The 21,351-nt window shown below is 60.0% G+C and overlaps 4 protein-coding genes and 3 non-coding genes across 23 annotated transcripts; 3 read left to right on the top strand and 4 right to left on the bottom strand.

The window, feature by feature from the left end:
• Positions 1-57: 57 nt before the first annotated feature.
• Positions 58-3,133, bottom strand: RPS2 (ribosomal protein S2). Its single transcript, XM_054242468.2, has 7 exons — positions 2,707-3,133; positions 2,534-2,623; positions 1,243-1,350; positions 821-994; positions 581-740; positions 265-356; positions 58-177 (listed from the first exon to the last, which is right to left on the bottom strand). Exons 1-7 carry the CDS (start codon positions 2,881-2,883, stop codon positions 97-99), a joined length of 882 nt encoding a protein of 293 aa, XP_054098443.1. The 5' UTR covers positions 2,884-3,133; the 3' UTR covers positions 58-96.
• On the bottom strand, positions 420-551 carry LOC118146566 (small nucleolar RNA SNORA64/SNORA10 family). The gene has a single exon (XR_004732421.2). It is a non-coding gene; the product is annotated as a small nucleolar RNA SNORA64/SNORA10 family (small nucleolar RNA).
• LOC118146565 (small nucleolar RNA SNORA64/SNORA10 family) lies at positions 1,057-1,190 on the bottom strand. The gene has a single exon (XR_004732420.2). It is a non-coding gene; the product is annotated as a small nucleolar RNA SNORA64/SNORA10 family (small nucleolar RNA).
• Positions 3,134-3,253: 120 nt separating the features above from the next.
• On the top strand, positions 3,254-8,195 carry RNF151 (ring finger protein 151). Its single transcript, XM_009008975.5, has 5 exons — positions 3,254-3,323; positions 3,587-3,728; positions 5,471-5,616; positions 5,920-6,016; positions 6,903-8,195. Exons 1-5 carry the CDS (start codon positions 3,259-3,261, stop codon positions 7,308-7,310), a joined length of 858 nt encoding a protein of 285 aa, XP_009007223.3. The 5' UTR covers positions 3,254-3,258; the 3' UTR covers positions 7,311-8,195.
• On the top strand, positions 3,380-3,506 carry LOC118146611 (small nucleolar RNA ACA64). Its single transcript, XR_004732458.1, has one exon. It is a non-coding gene; the product is annotated as a small nucleolar RNA ACA64 (small nucleolar RNA).
• TBL3 (transducin beta like 3) lies at positions 7,210-15,500 on the top strand. 8 transcript variants are annotated; one of them, XM_078344354.1, is made up of 22 exons: positions 9,348-9,462; positions 10,941-10,992; positions 11,125-11,176; positions 11,260-11,307; positions 11,386-11,527; positions 11,611-11,695; positions 11,836-11,950; positions 12,038-12,113; positions 12,192-12,285; positions 12,375-12,556; positions 12,662-12,803; positions 12,892-12,950; positions 13,047-13,150; positions 13,613-13,760; positions 13,852-14,082; positions 14,153-14,223; positions 14,305-14,461; positions 14,532-14,590; positions 14,773-14,876; positions 14,964-15,035; positions 15,128-15,286; positions 15,364-15,500. In XM_078344354.1, exons 6-22 carry the CDS (start codon positions 11,641-11,643, stop codon positions 15,495-15,497), a joined length of 1,962 nt encoding a protein of 653 aa, XP_078200480.1. In that variant the 5' UTR covers positions 9,348-9,462; positions 10,941-10,992; positions 11,125-11,176; positions 11,260-11,307; positions 11,386-11,527; positions 11,611-11,640; the 3' UTR covers positions 15,498-15,500. The 8 variants fall into 8 exon arrangements, with proteins under 8 accessions (XP_078200477.1, XP_078200478.1, XP_078200480.1 ...); XM_054242453.2 differs by having other exon boundaries at positions 11,780-11,950; XM_078344353.1 differs by having other exon boundaries at positions 11,081-11,176.
• A 200-nt stretch (positions 15,501-15,700) lies between these two features.
• On the bottom strand, positions 15,701-21,229 carry NOXO1 (NADPH oxidase organizer 1). Of its 10 annotated transcripts, XM_078344414.1 has the most exons (11): positions 21,057-21,229; positions 19,685-19,770; positions 18,766-18,927; positions 17,856-17,947; positions 17,681-17,761; positions 17,403-17,478; positions 17,102-17,257; positions 16,731-16,912; positions 16,524-16,637; positions 16,160-16,277; positions 15,701-16,075 (listed from the first exon to the last, which is right to left on the bottom strand). In XM_078344414.1, the coding sequence occupies exons 2-11, from the start codon at positions 19,768-19,770 to the stop codon at positions 15,778-15,780; spliced, it is 1,365 nt and encodes a 454-aa protein (XP_078200540.1). In that variant the 5' UTR covers positions 21,057-21,229; the 3' UTR covers positions 15,701-15,777. The 10 variants fall into 10 exon arrangements, with proteins under 10 accessions (XP_078200540.1, XP_078200541.1, XP_078200545.1 ...); XM_078344415.1 differs by lacking the exon at positions 18,766-18,927 and having other exon boundaries at positions 17,102-17,279; positions 17,856-18,105; XM_078344419.1 differs by lacking the exon at positions 18,766-18,927 and having other exon boundaries at positions 17,856-18,105.
• Between the last annotated feature and the right edge of the window lie 122 nt (positions 21,230-21,351).

Here is a 21,351-nt window from a genome sequence, read left to right as displayed (position 1 = left end):
TCTTGTCCCGACCTTCTGGATTCAAACCACCACTAAACATGCAGGACACAGGAAAAATACAATGTTAATTCACTTTATTTTTCTTGTATAAAAACCCTATGTTGTAGCCACAGCTGGAGCTTGGGTTCTCTGCACGGAGACTCTGGTGTGGGTCTTGACAAGGTGGTCAGTGAATTCCTAAAACACAAGATGTGACCTTGTTGGGGCCTGTGCTTGTCTAGGCAGTGGCCAGCCCCGCCCCGCCCCACCGGGCAGGCCCAGTACCTGATAGGGAGACTTGGTGAACACTGTCTCCTTCCAGAGATCGGGGGTCAGGTAGCTGTAAGTCTTAGAGATGGCATCAAAGGTGGCCTTGGCTGGACAACAAAAGAACCCCAGGAAGGTCAATGGTGTGCTTGAGGCAAGACCCCCAACCCAAAAACTGTCACACTCCTAGGAACAGAGAGGCCATTCTGGGCGGGTCTGTCGTGCATTAAGAGAGCCTTTCTCTGCCTCCCTGAAAACACGCCAAGCACACACTGACCCGTGTGATTAAGCGGAGCTGAGAGGCTGTGGCTGTGCCCATGCATGGGTCACCTACCAAAGTTGCCCAAGGTGGCAGTGCAGCCCCTAGCTGAGGTGTAGCAGTCATCGATACCAGCCATCATAAGCAGCTTCTTAGGCACAGGTGCTGAGACGATGCCAGTACCCCTGGGCGCGGGGATGAGACGCACCAGCACAGAACCACAGCGGCCTGTCACCTGGTGAGGGCAGGAGTCAGGAGACAAGGGCCCGAGGGGAGCCTGCCCCATGGCAGGCCCACCACCTCCCACCAGCGTACCTTGCAAGGGACAGTGTGGGGCTTGCCGATCTTGTTCCCCCAGTAGCCTCTGCGCACAGGGACAATGGAGAGCTTGGCCAGGATGATGGCCCCACGGATGGCAGTGGCCACCTCCTTGGAACACTTAACACCCAGACCGACGTGACCATTGTAATCCCCAATAGCAACAAATGCCTGTGGAGAGACATGTATGAGGCGGCTGGTGGCCCCACACCCATCATGGCCCACACCCCAGGGCCTGTTGCGCCCCTCAAGTAAAGAGGGGCCACAGTAAGGCCCATCTGAGGTCCTGAGGAGATCTTTTCTGTCTCTCCCCATTACGAAAGTCACACGGGTGAAGCCAAGTGCAACTACGCAGAGCTGGGAGAGGCCCCACAAGCCAAGTCCAGCCCAGCCCAGCCCTCTCCGGGACAGCTGAGTACCTTGAACCTGGTGCGCTGGCCAGCACGGGTCTGCTTCTGCACCGGCATAATCTTCAAAACCTCATCCTTGAGAGAGGCCCCCAGGAAAAAGTCAATGATTTCAGATTCCTGCAACAAACAGAATTGTGGAGAGCGCCTTAAAAAAAAATTCACCACCACCATCCCATTCAAGAACCAAAGTCACAGCCAGGTGCACTGGCTTACACCTGTAATCCCAGCTACTCGAGGCTGAGGTTGGGGTGACCCGAGATCACACCACTGCACTCCAGCCTAGACAACAAGGCAAGACTCTGCCTCACAAAGGAGGAAACAAACAAACAAACAAAAAAAAAAAACCCAAGTCATGAACCCTCAACCTGGGTTCCTTCTCCCCTTGGTTTTGGCAGTTTTATTGGAAGCTTATATATGTAAATTTAAGGTTACTGTAACCCTACATTTCCTCAGTCGTTTCTCTTTGTCCTTTTCCCACTTGTTTGATGAGATGTGGCTTTTCTTTTTTTATTAGACAGAGATTCACTCGTTACCCAGGATGGAGTGCAATGGCGGGATCTCGGCTCACCGCAACCTCCTCCTCCTGGGTTCAGGCAATTCTCCTGCCTCAGCCTCCTGAGTAGCTGGGATTACAGGCACGCGCCACCGTGCCCAGCTAATTTTTTGTATTTTGAGTAGAGACGGGGTTTCACCATGTTTACCAGGATGGTCTCGATCTCTTGACCTTGTGATCCACCCGCCTCGGCCTCTCAAAGTGCTGGGATTACAGGCTTGAGCCACCGAGCCCGGCCGAGATGTGGCTTTTCACTGTTTCCTTTTACTTCGTCCAAGCCACGGCTACCGTACCTTGCTGGAGCGAACGCTCACATGGCAACTGTGCCATTAACCTTTCCCCACTGCACCTGCTGCACGTGGATGACAGCTGTCCCGTACACACGAACTATACCAATTTGCTAACCCTTAATGTCCTCCCACAACCTGAATGTCACCCTCTTGGATGGCATGAATCGAACACTGACAACTGACACTGTGTTTGTCTCAGCTCTTCAAGAAAAACGGGAAACAATCTCGCAGCCAATATGAGAAAATGCGCTGAAACGGTTTTGGTGGCTCTTGCTTCGCTCAGGTATCCATCCAGCCTTCTCTCCAACCGGAATCCTCTCTCAGCCAGCTCACATCACAACCACAACCTCTCAAACGAGACGCTGGGCCCTTTGATGCGGGTCAATGGCAGATGTCAACCCTCCAACCCCAGCTGACTCCGGGGTCACCTGTTGACACCCCAACGACCGACGAGTACCTTGATGGGCAGAGAGAAAAGATAGATCTCCTCCAGAGATTTAATCTTCATGTCTTTGACCAGGCGGCCCAACTTGGTGACAGGCATCCACTGGAAACAGAAAAGGCGCGGGTGACCAGGGCGGCTCCCCGGCGTCGCCCAAGGGCCCGACCCCGCGCGTAGCTAGTACCTACTTCCTTATCCTCGGCTTTGCCTCCGCGAGCTCCGCGGCCTCGGCCCCGGCCCCGTCCACGGCCGCGACCCCGGCCCCGGATGCCACTGCCAAAACCTCCGCGGAAGCCACCGCGGTTCCCCATCCCGGGGCCCCCGGGGCCTCCGGGCGCCCCCGCTGCACCGGCGTCATCCGCCATTTGCTAGAGAAAGCGACAAGACCCAGTTAGTGAAATAATCGTCTAGCAGTCACCCGCGAGACCCAGGCGGGGACTCCCGCCCAGGAGCGCATTCCGGGGATACTAGACCCGATCCGATGTCCACGGATTCCCGCCGCCCACGCCAAGGCCTGCGACAGCCACCAACATTACTCACGTGTTTTATTGGAGAAGAAGAACAAGGCCTACTGGGAGGCAGCTTTTATACCAAGCCAAGCCCCGCGCGATCTCCACTGCCCCGCCCCAGACGGGAGCGCGACGAACTCCCATAATACAGCTTGTGATTGGCTCCGTGGTGCCCCGCCCTCTCACGCTCTGCGTGCGCCTGCACGTCTGGCGCCAGCCGCGGCCCGGGAAATGTACGTCACCGGAAAAGCGGCTATAAATGGTCGCGTGTCGGGCGCGCAGGTCTCGCAGCTCAGGTGAGTCCTGCTGTGGGTTTGTTGTCTGTATGCCCCTGGTAGTTGGGGAGGCCGGCGTTGGTTGAAAATCACCCCCGGCTTTGGCCGTGGCCGCGGGTGAGATTCGGCGCCTAGATCCTCCGGGGGCCTCAGCTCACCACGCGCTGCCCTGTGTGCGGCGGTGAAACCCACGCCCCGACAGGCGCCGCGGTCTCCACCCGGATGCCGTGGCTCGCGAGGTCTGGCCCTGGCCACCGACCCTTAGCCCTGTCTTCTCTCCGCAGGACACTGGTTCTCCCACGCCTGAGACCGACGTCGCCAGGACTGCGGGGTCGGGGAGACTCGGCTGGAAACGTCTTCCAAATAAAGTTGTTTGTCTTAACTGCGTGGGGGTGTTCTTGGGGCCCCGTCCCGCCTATGAGCCTGGCAAGTGCATCTGTTCACGCTGTGTTGGGGAGAACCCTAGCGCGATGCCTCTTCCTTTTCCCTGGCCATGCCAGCTCTGCTTGGACACAAGGATAGGATGGAGGCTGGCAGGTGACACTTAAGGTCGGACAGTTCTTAAGTGGCAGAGCCAGATTGGGAACAGTCATCTGGCCATGCGCGCGTCAGGTAACCGCTGCACTCGCAGGTAAAGTGCCCTGGCGTAAGTAAGGGGTGCCAGGTGGGGCCAGCAGCGCTAGCAAGGAGGGGCAGCTCAGAGACTTGAGTGGCTGCTTTGTGAGACCAGGTGAGATTCTAAAGGATTGACCAACTAGGCCTAGATAAACGCAACGCTCCAAGGGTGCTAGGCTGGAGTGCAATGGCGCCATCTCGGCTCACCGAAACCTCCGCCTCCTGGGTTCAGGCAATTCTCCTGCCTCAGCCTCCCGAGTAGCTGGGACTACAGGCGCGCACCACCATGCCCAGCTAATTTTTTGTATTTTGAATAGAGACGGGGTTTCACCATGTTGACCAGGAGGGTCTCGATCTCTTGACCTCGTGATCCACCCGCCTCGGCCTCCCAAAGTGCTGGGATTACAGGCGTGAGCCACCGCGCCCGGCCACGCGAGAGTTGAGTTCTTGTTGCCCTGGAGCCACCACCTGAGTATCGGATCCTAAGTGAAGACCCCGGTGGGTCAGTGCCCAAAGCCCCTAAGTCCAGGAGCTCCAGGCACCTGGGCGGCAATCCCCGTGATCCCACTGAAGCCTTGACCTTGGGGAAATAGCTCCATGAAGCTTGGTTCTGACCCAGTGCCTCTGAGGACCAGCTGTCAGCTGCCTTCAAGCCTGGGGGCTCCATTGACCTATCCAAGGTCAGGAGCTGCCCCTCTGCCCTACTCCTTTCCTGTGACTTTTTTTCTATTTTTGAGACAGAGTCTCTCTCTGTCACCCAGGCTGGAGTGCAGTGGCACCATCTTGGCTCACTGCAGCCTCTGCCTCCTGGGTTCAACCAATTCGGCCTCAGCCTCCCAAGTAGCTGGGATTACAAGCACCTGCTACCTTGCTCGGCTAGTTTTTTTGTATTTTGTGTTGGCCAAGCTGGTTTTGAACTCCTGACCTGAAGTGATCCGCCCACCTCAGCCTCCCAAAGTGTTAGGATTACAGGGGTGAGCCACTGCGCCCAGCCCTGTGGCTTTTTTTTAAAGATGGTTGCTGGGCTGTGCAGGTTTTCTGGGCCCTGAACCAGTGTTGTGATTGGCTTGACCTGGACAATGCCATTGTGATGTCAGCCCACACCCACTGTTAAATACAGGCTCCTGAGCCCTGGGGGCCTGTGGCGCTGCTGTCTAGTCACAGATCATGGTGAGCCTGGGGACCTCTTGCCTTCAGCCCTTGAGACTCCAGAAACATGCCCAGTTGTCCAGGGATCACCCCACTCCACTCGGAAAGGGGGGGCAATGAGTTGCAGGCCCCATATGCTACAAGAAAACCTTCTGGAAGGCTCCGGCTAGGCCTAACTCCAGGCTAAAGCCACAGTCTCCAGCCAGGGATTAGTAGTCCTGAGATGGGGGCCCTAACCCCCACAGCTGCCCCCTCAAAGTGGGTGCTGAGCCAGCCCCTCTACCTGAAGTTCTCCTGTGGCCCACCTCCCCACCCAGAGCTTGCTGGGCTCTCTCGCTGGGTATGTGGACCAGGGACTGGATCACTTTCCCAGCCAGGTCTTGACACCAGCTTGACCTTTGCAGAGCGGCGGGTATGATCTCAACCTCTTCGCCAGCCCTCCTGGCTGCAACTTCCTGTGCTCCGTCTGCCGTGGGGTTCTCAAGAGGCCAGCGAGGTTGCCATGCAGCCACATCTTCTGCAAAAAGTGCATCCTCCAGTGGCTAACCAGGTGCCACTGGGTACCCACAGGGCTGGGGGGGGCAGCAGTGAGAGGGAGCACTGCTGTGGCCCACAACAGAGGGGAAAGTTAGCCAGAAGACTCAGCCACCAAATCTCCCTAAACTAAAACCCGTGCCCCTCTTTCGGTGGTGTCTGCACACCCCCGCCCCAGCCTCATAGCTGAGAGCTCCCTGTAATAAGCCGTGATGCCTCCTCCGGCTGATGAAGGGACCACCCGGGTCATGGAGTGAAGGGCTGACCAGGGTTCCCTTCCCATTCCCAACACTCACCCCCAACTCATGCTTCCTTCCAGACAAAAGACCTGTCCGTGCTGCAGGAAACAGGTGAAAAAGAGAAAGATCGTCTACGAGAATAAACTCCGGAAAACCATCAGCCGCCTGGAAGTCAAGGTAGCTCAAAAAACCCACTCCCCCAACCCTTTACCCTCCTCACCCTTGTAGGGGTGGGGCAGGGCCAGTACAGGGGGCAAGGAGAAGTCCCATCTTCGGAGAGAAATGAGTGCCATCTTGGGTGGTCAGACACGGCTGAGTTTGAACTGTGGCTCTACCGCTTAGTTCTGTGTGACTTTAAGCAAGTCACTTACCCTTTCTAATCCCCTGGCATCTCAGCTGTAAAATGCAGATTATAAAGGATTTTTAGAGGATGAAATGCCTGGTGTGCCGGCCACTACTCTCTAGCCCACTAGTTTTACAGATGGGTAAACTGAGGTTAAAAAGGAAAACCTGAGATGGGCATGGGTGGCTCATGCCTGTAATCCCAGCATTTTGGGAGGCCAAGGCAGGTGGATCACGAGTTCAAGACTAGTCTCGACAACATGGTGAAACCCTGTTTCTCCTCACACAATACAAAAATTAGGCATGGTGGCACACGCCTGTAATCCCAGCTACTTCAAAGTCTGAGGCAGAAGAATCGCTTGAACCTGAGAGGTTGCAGTGAGCCGAGATCATGCCACTGCACTCCAGCCTGGGCAACAAAATGGGACTCCATCTCTGTCAGGGGTCAGGGGGAAGCCTGGCATCCATACCACTCACCAGACCAACCCAGCTGTGGACCTTCCAGTTCCCCAAGCGTCAGGCCTCATCCCCTCCCCTGGCATGTCTGCCTTCTTCCCAAGTCCATGCATTTGGCCCGTGTTCTCTCTCCACCACCTCACTGGAGTTAGCAAAGTATGGGAGGCTCCCGGGTCCCTGGTTCCTGGTGAGTGGAAAGCCAGGGACGGGGATTCCGTGAGTGTCCCACCTGGGTTGCTTCACACGTGTGCTCCTTCACCCTCAGTGCAAGAACGCCGACGCTGGCTGCATGGTGACATGCCCCCTGGCCCATCGCAAAGGGCACCAGGATTCGTGCCCCTTCGAGCCAATGGCCTGCCCCAACGAAGGCTGCACCTCGCGGGTCCCTCGTGGGACCCTGGCCGAGCACCAGAAGCTTTGCCAGCAAAGGAACCAGCAGCGCTGCCCCCTGGGCTGTGGGGCCACCCTGGACCCAACCAAGCGTGCTCACCACAACTGCTACCGGGAGCTGCACGACGCCTGGAGCGCCCGCCAGGAGCGCAGTCAGACCATGCTGCTGTGCCTGCTGAGGCGCGTGCGCCAGCTGCACCGGGCCACCCGCATTGTCCGCCGAGAGCTGGCGGAGCTGGGCAACTTCCTGGAGGGCACACCACAGGAGGAGGCCGAGGCCTAGGCTGCCCCGGAAGGCAGCGTCTGGGCTGAGGTACGGGGTGCTCAGGGCCAGAGTATCTTGTAAATAAATAAACGCAGAGCCCCGCACAGCTGTCACCTGTGCGTCCCTGTTGGCCTTTCCAGGCATGACTCCCTTCCTCCCAGGGATACTCCACGGGCTTTCTCCAAGGGCTCTGTGTTCCGTCACACCATGGGGCTTGGCCTGGCGACTCCCCCTGCCTGGAGAGCTCTTCCCTTCGCCTCCATTTGCCTGCGTTCATCTTTTTTGTTGTTTTTCTTTTTTGTTTGTTTTTTTGCCTGGAATGTTTTGTTTTGTTTTGTTTTGTTTTGATTTGGAGTCTCTGTTGCCACGCTGAAGTGCAATGGCGTGATCTCGGCTCACTGTAACCTCCGCCTCCTGGGTTCAAGCAATTCTTCTGCCTCAGCCACCGGAGTAGCTGGGACAACAGGCGCGTGCCACCATGTCCAGCTAATTTTTCTATTTTTAGTAGAGACGGGGTTTCACCATGTTGGCCAGGATGGTCTCGATCTCTTGACCTCATGTTCCACCCACCTCAGCCTCCTAAAGTGCTGGGACTACAGGCTGGGATTTTAAAGTCGGGGGCCGGGCACAGTGGCTCACCCTGTAATCCAGCAGTTTGGGAGGCAGAGGCAACCAACCTGACCAACATGGCGAAACCACTTCTCTACTGAAAATACAAAACTGAGCTGGGCATGGTGGCACAAGCCTGTAGTCCCAGTTACTCAGGAGGCTGAGGCAGGAGAACTTCTTGAACCCAGGAGGCAGAGGTTGCAGTGAACCAAGATTGAGCCACTTCACTCCAGCCTGGGCAACAAGAGTGAGACTTCATCTCAAAAAATAAAATAAAGGGAATACAAGAATGTATTTTCTTCTTGTTTTCTTTTTTGGGTCCGGGTCTTGCTCTAGCGCCCAGGCTGGAGTGCGGTGCCGTGATCATGGCTCACTGCAGCCTCAACCTCCCTGGGCTCAAGTAATCCTCCCACCTCAGCCTCCTGAGTAGCTGGGACTACAGGCGCACACCACCACTGCTGAATAATTTTTGTGTTTGGTGTAGAGATGAGGTCTCACCGTGTTATCCAGGCTGATCTCAAACTCCTGGGCTGAAGTAATCCTCCTGCCTCTGCTCCCCAAAGTGTTGGGATTAGAGGTGTGAGCCGCCACGCTGGCCTGCTTTACTTCACTTAAGTGTTTTTTTTTTTTTTTTTTGAGACGGAGTTTCGCTCTTGTTGTGACCCAGGCTGGAGTGCAACGGCGTGATCTCGGCTCACCACAACCTCCGCCTCCTGGGTTCAGGCAATTCTCCTGCCTCAGCCTCCTGAGTAGCTGGGATTACAGGCACGCGCCATCATGCCCAGCTAATTTTTTTTGTATTTTTAGTAGAGACGGGGTTTCACCACGTTGACCAGGATGGTCTTGATCTCTTGACCTCGTGATCCACCCGCCTCGGCCTCCCAAAGTGCTGGGATTACAGGCGTGAGCCACCGCGCCCGGCCTCTCCTGTGTCATTTATCATGAGCCACACTGCGAGCCCCGAGGCAGGGTCAGGTTCACCGCTCTAGGCTTGGACCTCACCCGACTCCTGCTGCCTCAATTTCCGGAACGCCGAAGGGCAGGAGTAAACGAATGCCTTTTTATACTGCTATCAAAAGGCCAGGCTGGCCAGGCGCGGTAGCTCTCGCCAGCACTTTGGGAGGACAAGGCGGGAGGATCACCTGAGGTTGGGAGTTCAAGGCCATCCCGGCCAACATGGTAAAACCCGTCTTTAAAAAAAAAACAAAAAAAAAAAACAGGCCAGGCTACGGCGATGCCACCCACGCTAGTTTCCCGCATCCGCCCGCGCAGCACCGTCACGGCTCACAGCCCACCCTCCAGGCCGGAAACACCTCCGCCCGCTTCCACTTCCGGATACAGCCGCCATAACCTGCAGCAGAAATGGCGACAAGCGCGCGGCGCCGGTGACGTCACAGGCGTCGCGCGTGGTGACGCCATCTCAGCGCGCCGGGAGTGCGGAGCTCCGTGCCAACCTCCCTCCTCACGCGGTGGAGGCTGCCGGGGTTCTAGCCGGTTTCGGCGGGAGCGGCGGCCGCAACATGGCAGAGACCGCGGCCGGAGTGGGCCGCTTCAAGGCCAAGTGAGCTCGGAGCGCTGGGGCCACGCGGGGAGGGAGCCGGGTTCGCAGCAGGCGTGGCGGAGACGCGCGTGGAGTGGGCGTCCATTGGGGTCTGGGAGGGGAGGGGGTACGTGTGCGCCGGCCCGCGGGGTCGCGGAGGCTGCGATGATACTAGGTGGGAGAGCAGGCTCCGACTGCCCTCGGGGAGGACGGGGACCTAAGCCCGGGCGCAGCAGCCTGGGCTCAACGAGAAGCCGGCTGTGGGGTGAAGTGGGGACCAGAAGTCCGGGTGAGGGCAGGGGAGGGCTGAGCGTAGGTCGGGGCTGGTCCCGGCAAACGGCGGAGACGAAGAACCACCTCTAAGCACTCGGCCTGGGGACTCACCACCCTCGAACCCTTTTCTCCAGGGAGCGGGGAGACAGCAGGGGAGGGCAGGTCTGCCGAAGCCCAGGAGGGCCTCAGTCCTGTGCCCTGTCACTCCCAGGTGACCTCAGGGGTGCCCCCGCCGTGGCAGCGCAGTCGCATGGGATTATCATTTCCATCGGCGGCTGTGGGGCTTTGGTTGTGCCGAGCACTGGTAAAGGAAAGCCCCTGGCTGGCAGCACCGCCGTGGGAGGGTCGACTGGGTTCAGGGGCTGAGGGGTTGCTTTCGTCTTGGCAGTCAAGCTTCCAGAAGCGCACTGAGCCAGGCCCTGACCTCTGGGAAGGGAAGCCCAGGCCACACACAGGGGACGGGGAAGATAGGAAACCTGTCCCAGGGGCTGGGAAAGGAACCATGGTGGGCCATGAGAGGGAAGGGAAGCAGAGGCAAGGTTGTCAGAGCCCTTCTGGAGAAGGTCTGGGAAGTGTGTGGACACAGTGAGGGTCTGATGTGGGGCAGTGACATCTTCACTTATGTTCGAAAGGACCTAGCAGCACAGTTAAGACGTAGGTGGGGGCCCAGTGAAATGGCCAGAGATTGTGATGGTCTGGACCAGGTGGGAGGCAGTGGAGAGGGAAGGAGGAGGGGCAGGGTGAGGTCACAGAAATGACCTCTGCTCATGGGACCTGGGCTCTGGGTAGGCCTGGGGACAGAGGGAGGAGCCAGGGAGGGGGAGAGGTATGCCAGATCTCAGGGATGAAGACGCTGGGAGGTTGTGCTCTGGGCTGCTACCCAGGCTCAGCTACCCACCGCCAGCAGGGGTGGCCCCAGGGACTCACCTGGCTCTCCCTGAGGAATCCCTGGGAGCCCTGGGGTGTTGGGCTGCCTCCGCCTGACGAAGGCCCACCCCCTACTGCCTCAGGGATCATCAGCCAGCTCTGAGTCTGCTTCTCAGTGGCTTGGGAGTGGCAACCGCCCCCTGCAGTGCTGCTGGTTCCACCCCGTGCCCCATCCCTGCTGTTGCCCTGAAATTCAAGGGCAGGGGCCATTGTGGTCACCTCAAGAGGAACACCCAGCACAGGGCTGGACCCTGGGGATCGAGGGGATGGGTGACGCTCACTTCCCCGTACTCTTCTAGCTATGTTGTGGAGCGCAAAATCGAACCTTTCTACAAGGGCGGAAAAGTACAGGTATAGATCTGGGGCAGGGTTGGGGGTGGGCAGCCAGAGGCTGCAGGGGGTACCAAATGTTGCCTGGCTGAGACCCCATTGTCCCCAGCTGGACCAGACTGGCCAGCACCTCTTCTGTGTCTGTGGCACCAGAGTCAACATTCTGGAGGTGGCCTCAGGGGCCGTGCTGCAGAGTCTGGAGCAGGTGAGGACAACCTGAGTGGGTGAGGGGCAAGCGGCGGGGCCAGCGCCTTCACACAGCCCTCTGCACACTGCTCTTTCCCCTAGGAGGACCAGGAGGATATCACTGCCTTTGATCTCAGCCCCGACGATGAGGTATGGAGGGTGGGGCCCAGTGGGGACTGAGTCCGGGAGGGTGTTGGCGCCCCTCTGCTGACCTGTATCCTCCCCTAGGTGCTGGTGACAGCCAGCCGGGCGTTGCTGCTGGCTCAGTGGGCCTGGCGAGAGGGCAGCGTTACCCGCCTTTGGAAGGCGATACACACAGCCCCCGTGGCCACCATGACCTTCGACCCCACCTCCACGCTGCTAGCCACGGGTAGGGCCCTGCTGGGCAGGTGGGTGGCAGGCACAGATGGAGGGTCTTTGGGCGTTCCAGCCCCTCACCTTGCTTCCCCGAAGGCGGCTGTGACGGGGCTGTGCGCGTCTGGGATGTCGTGCGGCACTACGGGACACACCACTTCCGAGGCTCGCCCGGTGTTGTGCAGTACGTGTGAGGGGAATGGCGGGGTGAAGGAGAGTACGGGGCACCCCCAGGCTGCTGAGCTCACCCATCCTGTCCCACCTGCAGCCTGGTGGCCTTCCACCCAGACCCCACACGCCTGCTGCTCTTCTCCTCGGCCGCAGATGCTGCCATCCGCGTGTGGTCACTGCAGGATCGGTCGTGCCTGGCTGTGCTGACTGCCCACTACAGCGCTGTCACCTCACTGGCTTTCAGTGCCGACGGCCACACTATGCTCAGGTCAGCAGCATGCCCTGGTAGGCGGGGAGGCTGCGAAAGCAGGGGCCGAGGCTCAGACTTGACCTCAGGTAGCTGTTGCTCCCCCAGCTCCGGCCGTGACAAGATCTGTATCATCTGGGACCTTCAGAGCCACCAGGCTGTGAGGACTGTGCCGGTGTTTGAGGTAGGGACACCTGGAGGCCAGGCCTGGTGAGTTGGGTTCGGGGGGGTGTCAGCAGCCTGTGACCCAGTTCACCTCCAGAGCGTGGAGACCGCTGTGCTGTTGCCAGAGGAGCCGGCATCTGAGCTGGGTGTGAAGTCCCCAGGCCTGCACTTCCTGACAGCTGGCGACCAAGGTGCGTGGGGCCGGGCCTCGGGCAGGTGGTAGGAGCTGGGGAAGGCCTGTGAACCTTAGGAGTCTCACAGCCTGTCCCCACCCACCCAGGCACTCTGCGTGTGTGGGAGGCAGCTTCTGGGCAGTGTGTGTACACACAGGCCCGGCCACCGGGCCCTGGGCGGGAGCTGACCCACTGCACCCTGGCCCGCACTGCCGGCCTGCTCCTCAGCGCCACTGCAGACCACAACCTGCTGCTCTACGAGGCTCGCTCCCTGCGGCTGCAGAAGCAGGTGCACATCTGCCCCTGCTTAGCCTGCGGAGGGGAGGGGCTGTGGGTGCCAGCCCTCTTCTCGCTGGGGCCTGGCTCACATCTCCTGCCTCCTGCCCTTGTGTAGTTTGCTGGCTATAGTGAGGAGGTCCTGGATGTCCGGTTTCTCGGACCTGAGGACTCCCACATCATCGTGGCCTCCAATAGCCCCTGCCTGAAAGTGTTTGAGCTGCAGACATCAGCCTGCCAGATCCTCCACGGCCACACGGGTGAGTGGGGCAGCCCACCTGGGTCCCTTGCTTGCTTCCCTTCCCCCATCTTGCCCTGTGACCTGTACCTCCCCCACCATGTTTTCAGATATCGTTCTGGCTCTGGATGTGTTCCGGAAGGGGTGGCTCTTTGCCAGCTGTGCCAAGGTGAGGTGCCCTGAGAGGTAGGGGCAGGGGCACTAGGCGGGGAGGCCACATGGTAGGTCCACAGACCAGCCTCTCTCCTCCACTCCCCTTCTCCAGGATCAGAGTGTCCGAATCTGGAGGATGAACAAGGCTGGCCAGGTGGTCTGCGTGGCTCAGGGTCCCGGCCACACGCACAGTGTCGGCACCGTCTGCTGCTCTAGGTAGTGAGTAGGTCGGGGCTGGGCCCAGAGTGTCAGGAAGGTGGATGCCCAGGCCTGCCAGCAGGGGCTGCCACTCAGGGATCTGAGGAGGCGGCAGCTTTGAGGCTCCAGCCCAGACATGTGCAACAGAACAGGATGGGGGAGTCCCTAGGTGTCTTGGGGGCAGTCCTCAGAAGTACCCCTGGCAAAGTGGTTAAAGGGCGAAGGGCACTGGACAGAGAGAGGGACTCTGCATCAGGCCCAGATGGAGAGGGGATCCCTGCATGCAGGGCTGGGGTCCTGTGGCTGGAGCTGAGTCACCAGGTGCTGCAGGTGGACAGCGTAGGCAGGGCTTGGTCCTTCAGGTGCCTAGAGGTGACCCAGGCCAATCTGCATCCTGAGACAGGCCCTATGGTCTGAGCTGCCCATCAAGGCTGGCCAGGGCTCAGCTGTGTCTCCTCCTCCCTCCCTGTTGGGCCACAGGCTGAAGGAGTCCTTCCTGGTGACGGGCAGCCAGGACTGCACTGTGAAGCTGTGGCCTCTTCCCAAAGCCCTGCTGTCTAAGAACACAGCTCCAGACAGCGGCCCTGTCCTCCTGCAGCCCCAGACCACTCAGCGCTGCCATGATAAGGTGAATCCGCAGCCACTGGGGTGGGGGTGTGGCCCAGCCCTTGCTGGCAGGGGGATGGGGATGCTGAGCCACCACCTGCTCCTATTGCCAGGACATCAACAGCGTGGCTATTGCCCCCAACGACAAGCTGTTGGCCACTGGCTCGCAGGACCGCACGGCCAAGCTCTGGGCCCTGCCGCAGTGCCAGCTGCTGGGCGTCTTCTCAGGCCACCGGCGTGGCCTCTGGTGTGTCCAGTTCTCTCCCATGGACCAGGTGCTGGCCACAGCCTCAGCTGATGGCACCATCAAGCTCTGGGCGCTCCAGGACTTTAGCTGTCTCAAGGTAAGCAGCGCTCCAGGCCCTCCACGCCTCCCGCCCTGGTGACATCTCATGCCCTGCCTCAACCTTGCAGACATTTGAGGGGCATGATGCTTCTGTGCTGAAGGTGGCCTTTGTGAGCCGGGGCACACAGCTGCTGTCCAGGTGAGTGGGCTGGGGTGGGGCAGCGACGGGGCCAGGTGTGGGAGCTGCCTGATGCTGAGCCTCTCCCCACCCCAAACCCAGCGGCTCAGATGGCCTTGTGAAGCTCTGGACCATCAAGAACAACGAGTGCGTGCGGACGCTGGATGCCCACGATGACAAGGTCTGGGGTCTGCACTGCAGCCGGCTGGACGACCGCGCCCTCACTGGCGCCAGCGACTCCCGAGTCATCCTCTGGAAGGTTGTAGGCCTGAGGGTGGGGAGGAGGTGGGGTGGCATGGGGGCCCCATCTGACCCCAGTCTCACCCCAGGATGTGACCGAGGCGGAGCAGGCAGAGGAGCAGGCCAGGCAGGAGGAGCAGGCGGTCAGGTAAGGCCAGGGCAGTGGCGCCCCTCCCAGCATCACCCCATGATACACTGCATCACCCAGCACAGTCTGTGCTGTAGGGAAACTGAGGCCGAGCAGCAGGCTCACCGCCTACTGACTGCTATAGCTCTCTGCCTGCAACCCCAGCCAGTGACCCTCAGTGGCCTCTCCTCCCCTTCTGGCAGGCAACAAGAGCTGGACAACCTGCTGCATGAGAAGCGGTACCTGCGGGCGCTGGGCCTGGCCGTCTCCCTGGATCGGCCCCACACCGTGCTGACCGTCATCCAGGGTCAGGGACCACCCCTGGGGGTGAGGAGCCGGGTCTCTGGACCACTGGGCTCTGCTTTCCCCAGCTCAACCTTCCCTCCTCCTACAGCCATTCGGAGGGACCCTGAGGCCTGTGAGAAGCTGGAAGCCACCGTGCTCCGACTGAGGCGAGACCAGAAAGGTTGGGAGCTAGTCAGGGTGGGTGGCCCGGTGGGCAGGGGCCAGTCATGGTGGATTGACCGGGTGAGAGGATGACGGTCCTGTCACTCACAGAGGCCCTGCTGCGCTTCTGCGTCACATGGAACACCAACTCGCGCAACTGCCACGAGGCCCAGGCCGTGCTGGGTGTGCTCCTGCGGCACGAGGACCCTGAGGAGCTGCTGGCCTACGAAGGCGTGCATGCAGCACTTGAGGCCCTGCTGCCCTACACTGGTACGCAGGCACAGCTGGGGTTGCGGACATCCTGGGGGATGTGTAGATACCCCCTGACCTCCCTCTGTCCTCCCCAGAGCGGCACTTTCAGCGGCTCAGCCGGACACTCCAGGCCGCCACCTTCCTAGACTTCCTGTGGCACAACATGAAGCTGCCTGTGCTGGCCGCCGCCCCCATGCCCTGGGAAACCCATAAAGGCACCCTCTCCTAGCCAGCTGCTTCTCTCTCCAGTCCATTCCCAACACCCTGGGGAACCCCTAAAGGCGCGCTCACCTAGCCGGCTTGGTCTCTTTGGGCTCCAGTCTAGACCCCATCCTGGCCAACACCCTACCTAGCCGCCCAAAGGGGCCCTGCTAGCCCATCCCCACACCCTGGCCTGTCAGAGACCCGGCTGAGCAGGCTGAGACAGCAGGGGTCATTCAGAACAAGCTTTATTCAGAGGAATAGTAAAGCGCCCCCCTCCCACCCCTGCTGGCCAGGGAGATCCGCCCTCACTGCTCTGTCGTAGCGTGTGGCACAGGGTCCACACACTCTCCATAGGGGCCCTGGCGCCCTGGGTGCCGCTCCAGGGCTCTGCGGGTGATGGTGCAGCAGCGGCTCTGGATGGTGCCCGGCGAAGGTCGGGCGGGGACCGTGGGGGCAGGGGTGGTGGCCTGGGAGGGTTGGGGGGAGCCCTGGGCCTCGTCTGCTGAGTTGTCTCCTGGGCGCAACCCTGTCCTGCTCAGGAGCGCGCCCAGCCCTTCAGGCTGCAGCACCACCGCAGGGAGGAGGCCCGCCCGGTCACTGTACCTGCCAGGGGCAGTGCGGGGGGTGTGTGGTTAGGGCCCTGCCCTCCTTGGCTGGGCTGCCCCGCCCATGCCCACGCCTGCTTACCTGCAGAGCCACCAGCCACGATCTGACGTTTTCAGCACGTGCACGCGCGCCCCTGCGGGCACAGACAGCTCATCTGCACGGCTGCCCTCGTAGGCGCGGGAAGCACAGAACTGGGGACCTGGGGGTGGATGTTTGGGGTCACCATGGGGCCGTAGAGGACAGGGCCCTCACCCTTCTCCGGATTCTCCTGGCCTGAGTCTGCTGACGCCGGGACTGCCCTAAAACTCAGGGCTTCCTCTAGGTTCAGTGACCAAGCATGGGCTCCTGGGCCCCATCAAGCCGCCCTTCCCGCAGTGCTTCTGACCCAGTTTGCCGCGTGGTCCAGCTGTACTGATGGCATGAGGGGTGGGGATTAGGCACATACCACTGCTCCCTAGGGACGGGCCTCCTTCCCAGCCCTGGCCTGCAGCCACCTCCTCCAAGTAGGGCGCTGGAAACCAAGCTGTCTGCTGGTCCTTGTTCTCCACCAGCCACCAGCCTGTGCACAAGAGGTGGGTGGGGACTCAGATCTTGAGGCTCCCTGGTGTCCAGGGGCAGAGAGGCAAGTCCCTGGGTTCTTGGCGGGCCCTACCTGAGGGGTGCCTCAGCAGCACATCCAGGCTCTCCTGGGCCTGCACCTGGAAAGGCCGGTCCCGTGTGTCCTGAGTGCAGAAGGACTGTAGGCAGCGCAGGCTTTGAGCCTCCAGACTGTGGATGGAGAGGCGGCCGGCAGCACGGGAGAGAGGTGGCTCCGGGTTGGGCAGGATCACCCGGCTGGGAAGAGCAGCCCGCACGGGTGAGAGGTAGGTAGATTCCAAGGTGAAACTAGGCGTGCCACACAACCCCAGCAAGACCGCCAGCCTCCTAGTTTCTGCTGCTCTTCACTGGCTATAACCCCCACCTTAGACCTCCTCCCAGCTCCAAACGCTGCTGCAGGCTGGGAGTTGGGGGCGAGTCAGGTACCTGCCGGGTGGCAGTGCGGGCTCCAGGTCCAGAGGTTGCGGTGCAAAGAAGTCTGTGATCACTGGGCTCCGAGCCACGCGCTCTGCAGTTGCCAGCAGCCTCCGAGAATAGGTTTCCAGCAGCTGCAGGCGTGCCAGGCCGCGGCTCGTGCGCCCCCTGTGTGTCAATAGCGGTGCATCTAAGGACACCACAAAAAACGTACACTGAGACCCCGCTTCGGGCTTCACTGGTCCCTTGAGCCACACCCCCCACCCCCAGTAAGCCACCGCCTTCCCTGTCCCCGGCCCCAGGCTGGCCTGACCGAGAAGCTTTGGGAGAATGCGGTCGGATTTCCGAAGCAGGCCTGCCTCCACCGGAAAGGTCTCCTTGAGGTTCTTCTGAGGGCAAGAACCGGGGCATCAGTCTCCCAGAGCCCACTGTGCACCCTTAGGAGGGTGGGGTCCCTCACCCTGATGGCAAGGGCTGGGAGCCTCAGGCAGGATGAAGGGCCTCCAGTTAGTCACTGACAGGTCTTGCACTGGTAGGCACCCAGGTGGGGAAGCCTCAAGCATGGCGTTAGGGTGGCCCAGGGTCACTCACCTTGAGCCGCCTGAATTCCTCCCAGCTCCTGCACACAAAGGTGTCGCTGCCGTCTGACCATCGCACGGAGAAGGCAAATGTCTAGGGGACGTAAAGTCATGGGTGCCTTGGAGATGCTGACGGAGGCACCCCCTTCCTATGCCTTAGGGCCACTAAAGACGCAGCCAAGTCTTACTTGGAGCCTCTTGATCTGCACCAGAGCCGCCCCTCGCACTGAATCCGGGTATCGGGGGCCTGCCATGGCTGCGGGCTTCAGGCTGCAGAGTCCTGAAATACTGGGTAAGGATTCCTCTGCCTCCCTGTGCTCCAGAGGGCTCTGGGGCACCTAGGAACCTGGCTGCCTGGGACAGAAGCCTGTAGGGTCCTTGTGGGGCTGCCCCAGCTGAGTTCTTTCCAGCTTTCTTGCTGTCTCCCAAGCCCAAGATCTGGGAACGGTAGCACAGGGATTGGGGAACTTCCAGGCAGAGCTGCTAGGAGGAAGAATGAGCGTCCTGGCCCTAGAGGCGTGCAAGACTAAGGGGCAGAGGGTGGGAGGAACTGCTGCCTGGGGCCCTCCTGCCTGACTCTGGCCAAGGGAGGAGGGAGGAGAAGGCGGGGCCCATCAAAATGCCACCAGTCCTGCCCACCTCTCTGGATTCCCCCACCTTGCAAGGTACTTGGCCTGGTATGACCTTCTGCCAGCGTGTGCCCAACAACTGTCTTAGAACTGGCCCGGGGATTTCTGTGCAGAACCGAGGACTCAGTGCTCAAGGCTTTAAGTGCTCTGTCTGGCTTAATCCTAATGCTGGAGGAAAGGCCTCTTCATGTCCCCAGCTCACAGAGGAGGAAATGTGAGCTAAATGTATAATTATTGTGAGTTTTTCTGTATATGTTGGGGGAGGGGCAGACCTCACAGGCTCACCCCAGGGGTTCCCCTGCAGTGAGGAGACTTGGGGTAAGAGAAAGACGGCCCATGTGTATAGTCCCTGGCACTTGAGGGGTGAGGGGTGGTCAGGGAAGTGGTCACCAGGACTGTTTTGAGAGCCACCTCTCAAACAGACCTCCTGCAAACACCGCCTAGTCAGAGGCTTGCCCAGGTGCCACACCTCTCTGGCTGCTTCCTTATAGCTTCAGAAGCCACATTCAACCTCGGTACACAGTGGTTCTTCCTGGTGCTGGAGTCACCAGTTCTGTGTTGGGATGCCCCCACTCCAGCCCCTTCAGGGAGCGGTCGGCCTCTGGGGCATCCCTGCAGCAATCTGCCTTGGCTGCAACAAAGGGCCTTTGTGTGTGTGTCACCAGCACTCTCTGAGGCCCTCCAGTTGTCCCTGGTCTTGGCACGGACTAAGAACACCTGCTCACATAGGGCTGATTTGCAGGGCTCCCCCAGCCAGCTCTCATCTCCTCCCTATCTCAGCTGAGGGCCCCAAGGACCTGGCGGTGAATCAACCCAGGGCAGACTTTGCTCTCCTGGAAGACAGTAGAGAAGCTAGGGAGAATTTATTCACAAGCAGTGGCCTAGAGGAATTCTGAGGCCCCTCCACACCCCAGCTGACACAGCCTGCCCCACACCGCATCGGCCCTGGATCCTTCCCGCTTTTTTTTTTTTTTTTTTTGAGACGGAGTTTCGCTCTTGTTACCCAGGCTGGAGTGCAATGGCGCGATCTCGGCTCACTGCAACCTCCGCCTCCTGGGTTCAGGCAATTCTCCTGCCTCAGCCTCCTGAGTAGCTGGGATTACAGGCACGCGCCACCATGCCCAGCTAATTTTTTGTATTTTTAGTGGAGACGGGGTTTCACCATGTTGACCAGGATGGTCTCGATCTCTTGACCTTGTGATCCACCCGCCTCGGCCTCCCAAAGTGCTGGGATTACAGGCTTGAGCCACCGCGCCCGGCCCCTTCCCGCTTTTTCCTCTCCTACCCTCTTTTCTTACCGGAATGGTACAACCACCCCACCCTCCATCCATATCCTCCTCACTTGTTCCCACAAAATCCACCCCAAGGTCGGGTTTGGTGCCTCTCACCTGTAATCCAAGCACTTTAGGAATCCAAGGCGGGGGAACTGCTTGAGCTCAGGAGACCAGTCTGGGCAACATGGTGAGACCTCCATCTGTACCAAAAAATATATACAAAAATTAGCTGGGTGTGGTGGCACGTGCCAGTAGTCCCAGCTATTTGGGGAGTTGAGGTGGGAAGATCACGAGCCTAAGCAGTCGAGACTGTAGTGAACCATGATTGTGCCATTGCACTCCAGCCTGGGGAACAGAGCAGGACCCTACCAGAAGAAAGAAAAGAGAAAGAAGGAAGGAAGGGGGAAGGAAAGAAAGAAGGGAAGGAAGGAAAAGAAAAGAGAAAAATCCACTCTCTGTAAGAAAGAAAGAAATCTAAAGAAATGCACTCCTTGTATAATAGCCAGAGGAATTTTCAGCAAACTGAAATGGGATCGGATTGGGTGGCCTTGCCCAAAACTGACTGGCATCTTCCCCTCCCTTGGAATAAATTCCCAATCCCCGCAGCTGCTGACCAGGTCCTTGATGGGCCCACTGGCCTTTTTTGTTCCTGCAAAACGCCAAGACCCTGCCACCTTGAGCTTGGTCTTTTTTTTTTTTTTTTTGAGACGGAGTTTCGCTCGTTACCCAGGCTGAAGTGCAATGGCGTGACCTCGGCTCACCGCAAACTCCGCCTTCTGGGTTCAAGCAATTCTCCTGCCTCAGCCTCCCGAGTAGCTGGGACGACAGGCGTGCGCCACCAGGCCCAGCTAATGAGCTTGGTCTTAAAGGCGCTCCTCAGCTGATTCCTCATCCTTCAGGCCTCTGCCCAAGGGTCACCACCTCAAGGAGGCCTTCCAGATTTACCCCACCCTTGCACGGCCCCACCAGTTTGTACGGGAACATTCACGAGCGTGACTCGTTTTCCCCCCCCGCCCCCCCATCTTGACCACTGAATTATGAACAGAGGAGATCAGGCAGCAGAGCTCTGTTCCCTGCACTGCCCAGCGCCTGGAACAGCGCCTGGAGCAGAGAGGCCACTGCACAAATAATAGCGTAAAGGACGAATGAAAGCAAGGAGGCAGAGGAATCCCAGAGGTGGCTCCAACTGGGAGCCCGACCCCTCATTCGGGCCGTGGGACCGGCGGCAGCTGGGGGCGCGCCGAGAGCCAGAGGCTCTCAAACCCTCGGCAGCCGCGCCCCGTCCCGCGTTGCCAGGCGCCCGTTGCCATGGCGCCGGGGCGAGGCCGCGAGCCCAGCACTCTGTGCGGTCACGCCGGCCCCGCATTGCCAGGGTTCCCAGCACCCGGCGGGTGGACGCGCCCCTCAGCGGAGGGCACAGCGTGGCCGCGGACACGCAGGACGCTCAGAACGGAGCGATGGGGGCGTCGCGGGTCGCGACACGTACTTCGTCTGGGCCTCAGCCCAGGTCCACAGCATGGCCGCGGCGCACCTTCCGCCACACTCTGCTGTTCTACCCGAGGAGGCGAGAGCGCCGCCACGGACTGCGCAAACCCGCCGCGGGTCGCGGAGCGCCCGGATGCTCCAGCTCCGTCCCCTCCCAGGTCGGCGCCGCGGTCTGTGGCTCCGCCTCCACCCGGGTCCGCTGGCCGGCCCCCGCCCCCAGCCCTCGCTCAGGCCCGGCCCCCGCCTCCGACCCCGCCCCCAGCCCTCGTTCGGGCCCGGCCCCCGCCTCCGACTCC

The sequence above is a fragment of the Callithrix jacchus genome, chromosome 12, assembly GCF_049354715.1.
Source record: "Callithrix jacchus isolate 240 chromosome 12, calJac240_pri, whole genome shotgun sequence".
NCBI classification, from domain to species: Eukaryota; Metazoa; Chordata; class Mammalia; order Primates; family Cebidae; genus Callithrix; species Callithrix jacchus.
This window is presented reverse-complemented; position numbering and strand designations above follow the sequence as displayed.